The 12885-nt window shown below is 56.8% G+C and overlaps 1 protein-coding gene across 1 annotated transcript; it reads right to left on the reverse strand.

Moving 5' to 3' along the window:
- Positions 1–3006: 3006 nt before the first annotated feature.
- On the reverse strand, positions 3007–11750 carry SLAMF8 (SLAM family member 8). Its single transcript, XM_043567961.1, has 5 exons — positions 11189–11750; positions 9029–9355; positions 6045–6350; positions 5859–5963; positions 3007–4994 (listed from the first exon to the last, which is right to left on the reverse strand). Exons 1-5 carry the CDS (start codon positions 11277–11279, stop codon positions 4930–4932), a joined length of 894 nt encoding a protein of 297 aa, XP_043423896.1. The 5' UTR covers positions 11280–11750; the 3' UTR covers positions 3007–4929.
- Between the last annotated feature and the right edge of the window lie 1135 nt (positions 11751–12885).

Here is a 12885-nt window from a genome sequence, read left to right on the forward strand (position 1 = left end):
CTCCCCCCAAATTCATATGCTGAAATCCTGTTCCCAGTGTGAAGGTATTTGGAGGTGGGGCCTTCAGAAGAGACCAGGTCCTGAGGACAGGGCCCCTGGGAATGGAATTAGTGCCTTTATAGAAGGGACCCCAGAGAGCTCTCTCTCCCCTTCTGCCATGTGAGGACACGGTGGGAAGATGGCCATCCATCCGTGAGCCAGGAGGCGGGTTCTCTCCGGACACCGAATCAGCCAGCACCTTGATCTTGGACTTCCCAGCCTCCAGAACCACAAGAAATAAATTTCTGTTGTTTCTAAGCCACCTAGACTCTGGTATTCTTCTACAGCAGCCTGAACTAAGACACTGAGCTACCTACAGCTTTCTAGAAAATTCCTCCTTTTGCATTAGTTAAAACCAGAGTTGGCTTCTGTTCTTTGCCTCCAAAGAACTCTGATGCCAGGGTTTCACAATATTGTTAGATATCCTAAAGAACATGGCTATTTACTTATCTATTAAATTTTTTTAATGTTTATTTATCTGAGAGAGAGAGAGAGAGAGAGAGAGAGAGAGAATGAGCGGGGGAGGGGCAGAAAGAGAGGCAGACACAGAATCCGAAACAGGCTCCAGGCTTCGAGCTGTCAGCACAGAGCCCGACGCGGGCCTCGAACCCACAAACCCTGAGATCGTGACCTGAGCTGAACTCGGATGCGTAACCGACTGAGCCACCCAGGCGCCCCAAGAACATGACTTATTAAAAGGCCAAATGTATCCTATTGACTTATTTGGCTGATTTCCTGCCGTTTTGTGCTTTCCTGGCTTTCCCACTGATGCCTCCCCCTGTTCATTTCTGGTACATTTCTGGGCAACAGGCCGAGAGAAGGGCGGAGGAAAGGAAGCTGGGAGAAATCTTGTTTGCAGGAAGCTGGCGTGTTTCTGACACACAAGCTGCATCGTCTCATCGGCCTCTTTCATTTCACTGTCCCCTCATTCTTCCCTTACTTTACAATTCTCGTGTGATGTGGGAAGGCTCTTATGGGTTGTGTAGGGCAGGGATGGCTAATAGGTTTCATCTTGGCTCCCAACTTCTGTTAATTGGCCCGAGTCACTTGAGCGTTGGGCTGCCTGGGGACTCAGTGGGACCAGTGTGTCATAAGTAATTATGCCCGGCACGGGGCTGGAGGGCGGCGTGGAGGGAGCGCATATTTGTCATTCCCGATGTGCCGCGACTTCCCATCTGACACGAAAAGGCTCTAGTCTGTAATATCGCTCTGCGATGGGTTCTGTGCCACCGCTGTCGCCGAAACAGCTCACTTCGTATTGGGCTCTCCATCTGGCAGGGAGCTTTTCCCTGGCAGTGCGGTGCAGGGGAGGGGCTGGGCCGATTCGATAACCTGAAGCTAACTCTGACTCTGCCACTGACCAATTATGTTGTTCCAAGGAGTAACCATCTCTTTGGGCCTTGGCTTTCCCCCTGAGAAATGAGAAACCTGAACTGAGAAACCACAAAGTTTCCTTCCACCTTGAAGGTCCTATTACTGGTATGAGTCACCGTCTGCCTCTCAGGGATGTGTTCCTGTGGCCTCGGCTGTACAACCTGCCTACGGGAGAGCCCTTTGAACACTTGGGGACCCCCTGAGTCTTCTGTTCTAGGCTCAGTATGACCAGTTTCTTTCGTCATTTCTCGGACGATAAGGTTTCTAGACTTTGCGCGATTTGGGTCATTCTCTTTTTGACACCCAAGTTTTCCAGTGGTTCCCTGGAAGTGTGGCTCCCAGAACTGGCTAGTTGTGCAGAGGGAGTATCTCTATTACTTACCCGTGTGCTCAGCCTGCCATTCCCCCACACCCCCGGTAGACGGGGCCGACGCTGACCAGGGTACAACCCGAGGGGAGGCACCCACTGAAACTTTCCCGGATCTGGGGGTGGTTGAGATGGTTGCTCTGTGTCGTCCTTTTTTGTTTTTATTTAATTTGTTTAATGTCTATCTATTTTTGAGAGACAGAGAGAGAGAGAGAGAGAGAGCATAGGCAGGGGAAGGGCAGAGAGAAAGGGAGAGAGAGAATCCCAAGCAGGCTCCACAGCGTCAGAGCAGAGCCAGAGGCAGGGCTCGAACTCACAAACCGTGAGATCACGACCTGAGTCAAAGTCGAGAGTCAGACGCTAAACCCACTGAGCCACCCAGGCGCCCCTGCGAAACTTCTTTTAAATGCGGAACTGGGCGTTCCTATCCCCACTGATGCCAAAAAACCATGTATCTCTCACACTTCTCTTCTGCCGTGCCCCCCTCTCCACTCTCTCCGGCATCGTGTCACAGGACCCCTCCACCCTAGCAGTTCTTGCTTTTGTGTTTGGCATAGAAGGACAGGTACAAAGCCTCTTGCTCAAGGAAAGTTGGATGAAAACAAACAGCGAAAAACAGAGCCTACCGGAAATAATGGTATAAAGGTTGTCGTGGGAGGAATCTGGCTCCCAAACAGATGGGGGCGCTCCTGGCTACCTCAACCCCAGGGATGTGTATTCTGAAGACCACAAGGTCCCCCCTGCTGTGGCCCCAGTCGCCCCGACCCTCCCATTCCGCCCTCCCCCACCGCACCCTCCCTGGCCTCCACTAGAGTGGAGTTTTGGAAAGCACTCACCATGCCCCCACTTCCGGGCCTTTCTTTGTATCCTCTGCTCTCTGGATTACTCTTGGCCCACCCACCGCACTGTTCACCCCACTCGCCCATCTGAGATGGGCCCTGCCTCCCCAGCACACCCTTCTCTAGCCTTTTACTCTGCTTTATCTTCTTTTTTTTTTTTAAGTTTATTTATTTTGAGAGAGAGAAAGAGCGTGGCAGAGAGAGAGGGAGAGAGAGAGAGAATCCCTGTGCCAGCAGCGCGGAGCCTGACTCGGGGTTTGAACCCACGAACCGCGAGATCATAACTGGAACCATGAAATCAAGCTCCAGACGCCTAACCGACTGAGCCACCCAGGTGCCCCGCTGCTTTATCTTCTTATTAGAGCCCATCGACCTCTGACACATACCTCCTTGCTTGTTTGTATTTCTAGAATATAAACTCCACGAAGGAAGGGCTTTGTCCGCTTCTGATTTGCCTCAGACCGTACCCAGCAAGTGCCGAACCTTCAATCGATGTTTGTCCTGTGTGACCTTTAAACCATCGGTCCCGGTGCTTGTTAGCACGTGGTTCTCTCGGAAGTTCTTTGAGTTTTTCGGTGGAGGGCTGATTAGTCCACCAGCTGACAAGTGTATCGTGGGGAATGGGAACATCCGTCTATTTGAGCGGCGTGGGCCTATTTCAAAAGGCCCCGGTGCACCGCATCACAGAACCACGGCTAAATGAGGTCACTAAGAGTTAACTCATGAAGGGAGAAATGTGGGTCCCACCCCCCATCCAGAATTTGCCTGATCTGAGGTGGGGCCTGGGAGATGGAGGGAAGAAAGTGGGGGGGGATACAGGGTGTGTGTGTCTGTGTGTGTCTGTGTGTGTGTTTCCTCCACACAGCCACCATGGCTCCTTGCTAGTTCCTGGGCTGTCTCTTTCACATCATTTTTAGGGATGGAGGCCAGTTTTGCGTGAGAAATCAGTGACCACAGGGAATGCCTCTGGGTGGCAGGTGGGGGCAAGACCCGTTTCCAGGTTGGGAGGCCATGGGCACTGTTTAGGGGGACAGGGGGAAGGTTGGGTGGGGACAAGTGGGTGCAGGAAAGGCAAGAAGACAGGTGTAGCCCCGGTGACCCGCTGGGGACCACTGAGCAGAGCCGGCAGGCAGGGAAATTCCAGAACAAGCTGAGTGGAGGAGTGGGGATGTGACGCTAGAGGCCAGCTGTGCTGACCATTCGTTGAAGGTAAAGTGACTTTCCAGCAACTGGGAGAAACAGAGGAGATCCTGGCACAGGACTGACCTAGTGAGTGACTGAAGTTTCCCTGGGAAAATACTTCAAAACTTGCCCCGTTTCCTCACTGGGATCACAGAACATCCCCTCTAAGACACTGGATGTTCTCCAGGATCCACAGGGACATTGACTGTTCAGGCATTCACACCCCCTTCCCCCACTGCTGATGAACTATTGTTGTGGGCTGGATTTGTCTCTTCAAACTCCATTCATCCAAGTGAGAACCCCTAAGATCTCACAATACGACTGTACTTGCAAATAGGACTTCAAAGAGATAATTAAAGTTAAATGAGGTCACCGGGATGGGCCCTAGTCCATTATGACTGGTGTCCTTATAAAAGAGGGAGAGACACCAGGGATACGTGCACACGTAGAGAAGAGGCCACGGAAGGACACCTAGAGAAGGAAGGCATCTGCAAGCCAAGGAGAGAGGCCTCACAAGAAACCAAAGCTCCCTACACCTCGGTCTTCTGCTTTTAGCCTCCAAGGCTGCGAGAAAGTGAATTTCCGTTCTTTAAGCCCCCGCCGATTCTGTGATATCTTGTTACGGCGGCCCTAGCAGACCGATGCAAGTATTAATCGGCACCAAAGAATTGCATCCAGTCTGGGTCCCGGATCCTGAAAGATATTAGATATTTGAACTAACAGAGAAACTCTGAATCGCCCATTTCCAGCTCTGGCCCCAGCCCCACCCCTGTAGTTTGAGACCCCGATGTCCCCTGATGACCAAGGCCTTATCATGAGATCCAGATAGAGATAGACAAAGGTGAAGGAGGGGGTGCTCTGGGATCTTGCCCCGAGCAGAGCCAGGACACGCAAGGAGCGGAGGGTGGGGGGGCGGGCGGAGAAGGAGGGGACGTGGAAGGTTGTGCCAGTGTTTTCCGTGTGGTGGCTCCCAGTGCAAGAGCTTCCCGGGCTGCTCCAGGAGGTGGGACAGGAGTGTCACCAGAGGCATGAGGACCATGGTCGTTTCCAGACACCAGCTATGGCCCAGAGCATCGTGTACCTCCTGACGGTCCAGGCAACAGTTTATATCCTCCCTCTTTGCAGACCCTACACAAGGGGATTCTCCGTCTCTGGAGCCACTCTGTCGGTACAGATGTCCTTCTGCTTTTTCCCTGGCAAAGACACCAGAAAGGTTACCTTCCAACATCTGCCCTCTCAGTTTGGAATCTTAGCTTGGCCCGAAGCCATCCCGGACAGCCTGGGGTGGACCTCCCCATGAAGCCCAGGTCAGTGGGGTGTGTCTGTCAGGGGCAGGGCATCCTGGGGTCCAGGCAGGGGCTGTGCCGGAGGGATGGCTCAGAACCCAGCCCCACCTCTGACTTTCCCCTTTTCTCTTCTCCTGGAGAAGGAAGACCTATCAGCTCCCGGCCAGACAGGTACTTCTCTCAGGGAGCATTTCCTAGGAATGGTGGGCAAGCACGGGGCTGGCGTTCATTTAGACTTGCGCTCAACAGAACTTTATCCCTACGAGCGCTGTTCCAGGGACCATCGCTAGATACCTGGTGGCAAGTCAGCCTTTGCCTTTAAGGGGTTGAGAAGGCAACAGGAGAGTGAATGCAATGAAGGCTGGGAGCAATGGAGATTAAAGGAAGAACACCAACCGCGCCTGGGCTGGGGGAGCAGGTCAGGAAGGCCTCCGGGAGCAGGTGCGCCTTGGGGACTGTGGAGGAGATAGTCACACCAAGGAGGGGGATGGGGTGGGAAGCCATGGAAAGTGCGTTCCAGACAGAGAGAACGGCTGGCACAAAGGCCTGAAGAGGCAGGCAAGAGGAGCGTTCATTTTCAGAAGTGCAAGAGACACTTCGCCTTGTTCAATCTGATTGGAGACCAGGGGATGCGGTGAGAGTCAGGACCTGATGTGATAGAGGGAAGGAGGACAGACCATGTGAAGCCTAAAACGGAAGAGGTCCAACCTTGCCTTCCTTCCCAGTAGGTCCTCCTCCTCCAAAGACATCTGGCATCTGGAGGACTCCTACCTGGGTAGCAGGGGTGCCAGACAGAGAGGAGACCAGCCAGGGTCAGGAGCAGGGCCACGGGCACCACCACCAGCACCATGTCTTTGTAGGAGGTCTTTCCTGGGGCTGGACACAGAGGGGGCAGGGTCAGAGGGGGGCTGGAGGCTTCACAATCCCTTAACCACTGACCCCTGGCCCTTGGCATACCTGCCTCGTGATGGCAGCTCTCCCAAGGGGTGACGGTGGCCACGTCCCGGCTGACAGGGTTGGAGACAGTGCAGGAATAGGCCACACTCTTGTCTCCTGGTCCCAGCGAAACCTTCAGCACCTGTCCATCCGTGAAGAGGCTGCTTGGCTCAATACCAAAGTCAGTGGTCCCCTCCCGTCGCCAGCTATAGGTTATGTCACTGGTGTTGGGGGCCCAACAGGACAGGAGGACCTGGCAGGTCTTGGGGGGCTGAGCGTCCCCTGACACAGCGATGAATACTTGCACCACGGGCCTGGGCACTGCATCTAGGCAAGAACAGAAGAGCAGGCACGGGTTACAGTGATGCTGGCAGGGCCCAGAGCGCCAGCCCCGGGATCCATGCAGGGTTGGAGGTCACCTCTGACCAGGCGCCGCACTCTTGCTGCAGAGCCTAGTCTGGTTTCCCGTTGTCCAGGACAGAAGCTGAGTTCCTTAGTCTGGGAGTCGAGACCCTTCAGGAGATAGTCAATGCCAACCTCTCCAGTTGTAGCCTCCTGCTGGTCTGACTCACCTGCCCTAATGAATTTCCAGTTCTCTGGAGCACGGCGCCCTTCCGCGTCTCTCATGCTCTCGTATGGGTCACCTGTGCACGTGTGCCTTTCTCTTCTCTTCCTCCTAGGGAACTCCTACCAATCCTTCAAACCCAGCTCGGACACGTTGCTTACTGCTCCGATTGTGAAGCCTTCCCTCACATTCCAGGCTCCGAACTCTCCAAGAACTCGGTCTGTCCCGTGTCATAGCACTTTCTTCATGATATATCAGCCAGAGAGATGATCGGCAGATATTGAGTCAGGCAAGAAAACAGACACATTCCTGGACTATTCGAGCTTACAGTTTGGTGGAGAAGACAAGTGATCGAATGACTAAGAAAATAATTACAAGGCTGCAACCCCCTATGAAGGAGACCCCGGCAGGGGTTGGGGGTTCTGTTTTGTTATCTTCATAACCCTAGCCCTCTAGGTGCACAGACACCTGGAGCACTGCGCAAATTGGAGTCCTGGCATCCTAGACTGTGGCTTCCCTTTCCTGTGTAGCTTGATGAGTAAATCCTGAGTCTCTGTGGCAATGGAGGCCAGCGGGAGAGCATTCTAGTGACAACGGGAGGGCTCAGTCTCTGACAGTATTCCAAAGTCAAGCCGAGTAAAACCTCATTAATGCCAGCTCAATCTGGGGGGATTTGTGAGATGGAAAAGGAAAGATTTGCTGGGCACACTAATAGTATAAACAAAGATTACCGCACGCGCGTGTGTGTGTGTGTGTGTGCGTGTGCGCGCGCGTGTGGTGGATATTTACATCACTTAAGAGGACAAGCTGCTTCCAAACACTATCAGGCACAGTAGAAACACCCATTGACATTTCTAGTAACTGATCTGCTAATTCAAATCATTCTTATCTATTGTCAAAGCAGAGCTCCCAAGGACGGCTGCTTGGCAGCTTTGTGCAATTAGTTCTAATCACGCTATGTATTTGGAAGCAATAAAACAGCAATTTCCTTAAAATCTGTAATTCAGATGCTGAGAACAAGGCATTTTAGAGCTTAGTGGTGTGGGTGCCGCACGTATTATCACATTCAATGTCCTCACTTCACATGTGCAGCAGCTGAGACTTAGAATAGGAAGAGGCTCCAGGGCTGCCTGTGTGGTTGTGGAGGTTATTCACTGCACAAGGGAATGGGGCTGAGGGGATAACAGGTGAGGGTGGGGCTGCCTAAATCCAGCCCCCCCTCTGCTTGCCAAGCTGGGCAGCTGGGTTCAGGGCTGCGCGCATTCGGGACGCCCATCTAACCGCACACTGGCACCCCCAGGGGCTCACCCAAGGGCAGCCAGCCAGCTGTCTTTGGGTTGGTTCGTGGGGGGCTCTCTCTCCTTCCCAGTTTACGACTGCCCTTCTCTCCCTCTCCGTCTTCTTCCTCCCAGGGGTCGCTCGTGCTTTTAGTTCTTAAAGTTGGGCTTTGCTCCCCCCACTACTCTACCAAATGTCTGAGGTTTTACTGAAATAGTGGTTGGGGGTAACTCACCCACCTTTTCCGAGCCATTAGGTAGATGAATGAGAGCTCAAAGGCCGCTGCTTTTTTCTTGATCGGCAGGAATACAGTGCAGGTGGGGGCAGTAGACGCAGAAGTAGAGGTTTTGATGGTGACAGAGGTGATGTGGCAGGAGGCAGAGGGAGTAGGGGGGAAGTTGCTGGAAAGCAGGGTCCACCTAGTCCGCAGTGAAGTCAGCCGCCCCAGCTGAGGTGCCAAATGCAGCCGCCTGAACGACCTTGGCGGACCTCGGGGAGCAGGAGGCCCACCCAGCCGAGCCCCGCCACCCACAGATCACGAGAAATTAACAGCGTTGTTTTCAGCCCGTAGGTTTGGGGACGGTTCGCTCTGCGACAGTGAATAACGGAGAGAACCTGTGACCGTTATACGTCGGAAAATCTCTAAACACGGCGAAAAGAACTCTCGAAAGCAGTGTCAAATAAAAATTCCATACTGTATGATAAAAAACATCGTGTCGTAGTCTGATGGGCCGTACTTTTTTCCCTTGTAGGAGTTTGTCAGGTAATGGCACATCCTATGAGCTTAGAAGTTTGCAGTGCGGGCCCCGCGCCCTCTCAGATGCGCTCTATTTCCCCCTTTGTAGGCGCCTCGTGTGACACTGCTCACGACGCCCATTTTCTAAGGGAGAAAGGTGAGCGCCAGAGAGGCTTAACCTTGTGTCCTTGGCCACCGAGCCAAGAAGAGGCCGCTCTGGAGTTCAGGCGAGGACCGCGGGGTGGCAAAGCCAGGCGGCCCCAGCCAGGAGCTCACCTGGGAGCACCGGAGGAACTTTCTCAGCTGTGCCGTGGGGACAGCTGTGCCCTGCGTCAGCCGGGAGGTCAGAGGCCAGAGGTCCCCTGGAACCCTGTCCTCCCCAGCTCCCAGGACGCAGGATGCCTTTCCAGTGTCGGGGGTACTCACCGTGCACCTTGAGCTGCAGGATCTGGGTCCGGGCCCGACCTCCCGTGTCCACCAGCAGCACAGAGAAGTTGCCGCTGTCTCCCGACTCCAGCGGCTGGAGCGCCAGGCTCAGGTTCTTGTGCAGCTGGGCTCGGCCCAGGAAGCGGGAGTGGTAGAGGGTCTCCGGGGCGCCCCGGAAAAACGTGGCCACGAGCTCCTCCGAAGGCCAGAGCGATCTCCAGATGGCCTCTCGGACTTGGAAGCCAGGGGGGCACTCTGCCGCCAGCAGCACGGAGCCCCCGACCTGGCCGTGCACTTGGGCACCATGGACGGCGGCGGGAAGGAGGGCTGAAAGGATGGAGCCCATCAGTCTGCCTGGCCCACAGCTCCTCGCCTCGCTCCCTCTGCTCCTCCCGCACCCCGCCAAGCTGCCGTGAAGCAAGCACATTAGGGCCCCTCTCCCCACGCTCCCGCCACCCACGCTGAGCAGGTGCACCGTGCCAGGGACCGGGAATAAAACCGTAAGGGAGAGAATCCCTTACGCTCACAGAGGAAGTCAGACTCTAAGCGAATGATTAAAATATAGTAAGCACCACGATGGGGAGAGAGGGAGGCTCCGGGAGAACCCAGGGAGGGTGAATGGTCTTGAGGGGCTCAGAGGGGAAATGGCTAAGCTGAGACCAGAAGGAGGAGTGGGGATCCGCCAGGCCTAGGAGAAGAGGGCTGTCTGGAGCCGGGAAGCGTCTCAGGCAGAGGGAAGGATGGCGGAGGGTAGGAAGGCCCGGCCAGCAGGCGAGCAGGAGGGCAGGGTGCAGGGGAACTGAAACCAGTTCTCTGCAGGGGGGAGTCAGAAACCGTACTGTGGACTCCGTGGCGGGAGCCAGCCGGGGCCTGAAAGCAGCGTCTGGTTTTATCTTTAGAGCCTTCGGGGGCCTTGCACAGGGTTTAAGTAAGAGAGTAACAGGATGAAATTCTGGTTCGAAAGACCATGGTGGGGGGGGGGGGCGCGGGGAATGTGCTGGAAGCTTCAGGGGCGGGCTGCTGCTTTTCCACCTGCAGTGAGTGAACTCCTGCTGCAGGGGGGTGGGCAGCGGCGATGGGGAGAAGTGGGAGGGGTGGAGAGGGACTCAGGTGTGCAATCAGTGAGGCCTGAGCCTAGTTGTGGTCCGGGGAGCCAAGGAGGGGGAGTCACGGATGCCAGGGACCCGAGGGCGCCGGTCTCTGCCGTCAGGAGCTGGCAGAGGGGAGAGGCTGAGGTGGGGTGATGCCTCTGCGGGAGGTACCCCTGAGCCCTTTGCTGGCCGATCGCTGCTCATCCGGACCCACTGCCTCCCCTGAACCCCCCCTCCCGTCAGGGCAACATCCACGCTGCTTCTCTGTGCGCCCAGCACCCTGGGGCGCCCTGCTCCTCTGCTGCGATTGCCCATAGATGAGTCAGGCGCCTGTCGCGAGACGGCGAGCCCCTCGTCCTCTTCGTACCCCCTGCCCGCCACCGTTCAGAAACTCAACTCGCCGTACTGGGTGGATGATGGGATTCCCGGGGGACTCACCTGGTGCCTGGCACAGGGGGCACCTGGCACAGGGGGCACCCGGGGTGCGGGGCACAACACGGCCCGTAGAGAACGCACCCAAGCGCCGGGCGTCTGCTTGAGGAGTCGTGTTCTGGGGGCGACGCTCGGCCGGCCCCCTGCCCCTCTCGCTGCCCTCCCCGGCCCTACGCATCGGGCCCGGCCGCAGAGGCTACAGTGTTAATGCGGACTGGGGCCCTAACACGCGTACTGGGCGTGCAGAGTGGTGCTGGTTCCCAGTCGAGGCTCCCAGGCCTCCCGCAGGCTGATGGAAAGACGTGCCTCTTTGTGAGAGTCTGCTCTGCCCTGTCTTCCTCTACGAGAATCGTCTCGCCCTTCTCACAACCGTCTCTGTCCGAACCACGGGCACCAGCAGCCTAAGTTCTAACGGCCCTGGACCACAGGACGTGTCTCACGGACGCGGATGCTTCTAGAGCAGCCAGCACGTCCCATCCAGGACCCTGCATCTCTGGCTCCCTCCGGCTTTTCAAGGTTGCCTGAGAACCTGCTTCCGCCTTCCCTGGCCCTCCTCGGCCCCTGGGTCCTTGCTTGGGATGAGGCCCCTGCCCAGAAGGCTGGTGAGGGGCCCTGGTCACGCACCTGCCCCACTCACCTTCCCAGAGAAGCAGACTCCACAGGGACCACGTGGCCATCCTTCTCCAGAGAGGCCAGCAAGCTCTTTCCACAACCCCAATCCAGAACATCCTGGGTCAAGTGGATACCCAGAGGGAGCTGTGGTCCTTCTGGGAAGTCCCATGTTCAGAAGGAGGAATCTTGACTCAGAACAAGATGGCCCGAAAGTGAAAATATCCAGAGGAAAGTGGAAGTTGGCCGTCGGCCTAGCTGGACTTTCTCAGGAGCGGATTCTTGTAAGTCAGCCTCTTTCATGTGCCCGTGGTTGGCCAATACCATTGCCAGTGGCAGGCGCCCCAACACAAGCCCACGTCTTCCTGTGGGACCCGCCGGCCCTCCCTGCATCCCACTGGTCCCCTGGCTGGCCGCCTTTCCTGCCGCAGCCACAGAGAGGCCTCCAGATCGCAATTCCCTCTGTTACTTCTCTAAAATTCTTCCGCACCTCCCGCCGCCCTCAAAATAAAGACGAAACTCTCGGCCTGGTGTGCAAGACTCTCCTAAGTTCGACTCTGGCACGCTTGTCCGAGCTGGCCTCCCCGGCCCAGCCTGCTCTCTGGCCATCCCAAGCCAGGAGTGCTCCTCCTGGGAGCGCCCTCTCCAGCCCGGTGCTGGCTCCTCCAGTGGGCGCCCTGCTCCCTTCGCCCCTCCGGGCCGGGCAGGCTGCAGCCAGTGGGCTCCCACCTGAGCAGACGGAGTGAGGGACCTCCTCTCCTGAGCCCGGTGCCGGCCGGGTCTCTGCCATGACCCTTGGCACGCTGTCCTGTGATGGCTTTCTTGTCTCCACGCACTGTTTGCCGGCGAGGTCTTCACCCGTTCGTGTCTGTGTTCCCCTTGGCGCTCGGCACACCGTGGGCGTTTAATAAACACTTGGAAAGGAGCGCACAAATCCTGCACACGGTCACAGGCCTCCTCCGCGAGGGTCTCATAGCCGCCTGTCAGGCGTGGGGCTGAGGTCAGCCCCGTGCGGAGGTCACGAGTGCGAGCTGGGACAGGAGCCTCGCCCTTGGGAGCCCGGGCCACGTTGCCAGAGCTGTGTCCCCCCCCCCCCCCCCCCCCCCCCCCCGCCCCGAGTCTCTTCGCGCTTCCGGTTATGTGGCCGCTCCAGTCTGGGGAGGCTTTTCGGGAAGACGAGGGGAGTCCCCGCGTCCCGAGCGTGGCTCGCCGTGTCTGGTCCCGCAGAACTCCTGGCCTCTGCTAGGGACCCGACCAGGAACGAGGCAGCCATGGTGTCGGGACAGCAGGAGGATAGGCTTCCCGCCTTCCAGGTGCTCACAAGCCAAGTGTCCTGGCTTGGATATGCCCAGGACGAAGGTCGGCCGTGCCACAGGCACGGCTCTGTTCCATGGGCAGCACGGCCTCTCCGTGCAGAGGGTGCGGTGGGGAAGAGGCGTCCGTGGATGCGGGCAGGGGACGCTTCCCTAGAAGGTGGGCTTTGAGCCGCACCTTGAACATAGGCACGATTTGGGTAGGTGGAGAAAAGGGATGAGCCAGAGGCCGGAAAAGAAGAGCCGAGTGGATAAGGCCAGGCAGGGGGAGCCCCAGGTGGGCTCCAGGACGATGAAGGAGGGCAGGGAGGGGAGGAGCCCCTCAGGGCTGGCGTGGGTAGGGTTGGAAAAGGAGGTCGAAGGTCAGATCCCTTGACTACTGGCTTTTAGGCATCAGGTTGTGGTTCTGGGG

This window comes from Prionailurus bengalensis, chromosome E4 (genome assembly GCF_016509475.1).
Source record: "Prionailurus bengalensis isolate Pbe53 chromosome E4, Fcat_Pben_1.1_paternal_pri, whole genome shotgun sequence".
NCBI lineage: Eukaryota > Metazoa > Chordata > Mammalia > Carnivora > Felidae > Prionailurus > Prionailurus bengalensis.

Bases quoted from the DNA above. Each gene is read 5' to 3' on its own strand.
- SLAMF8 (XM_043567961.1), bottom strand. From the start codon at position 11,279: ATGTTCTGGATTGGGGTTGTGGAAAGAGCTTGCTGGCCTCTCTGGAGA. The intron at 6,351-9,028 runs GTGAGTACCCCC...GTTCTTGCCTAG, and splicing joins CCTGCAGCTCAAGGTGCACG to ATGCAGTGCCCAGGCCCGTG. The intron at 4,995-5,858 runs GTAGGAGTCCTC...TGTCTTTGCCAG, and splicing joins CTGGCACCCCTGCTACCCAG to GGAAAAAGCAGAAGGACATC.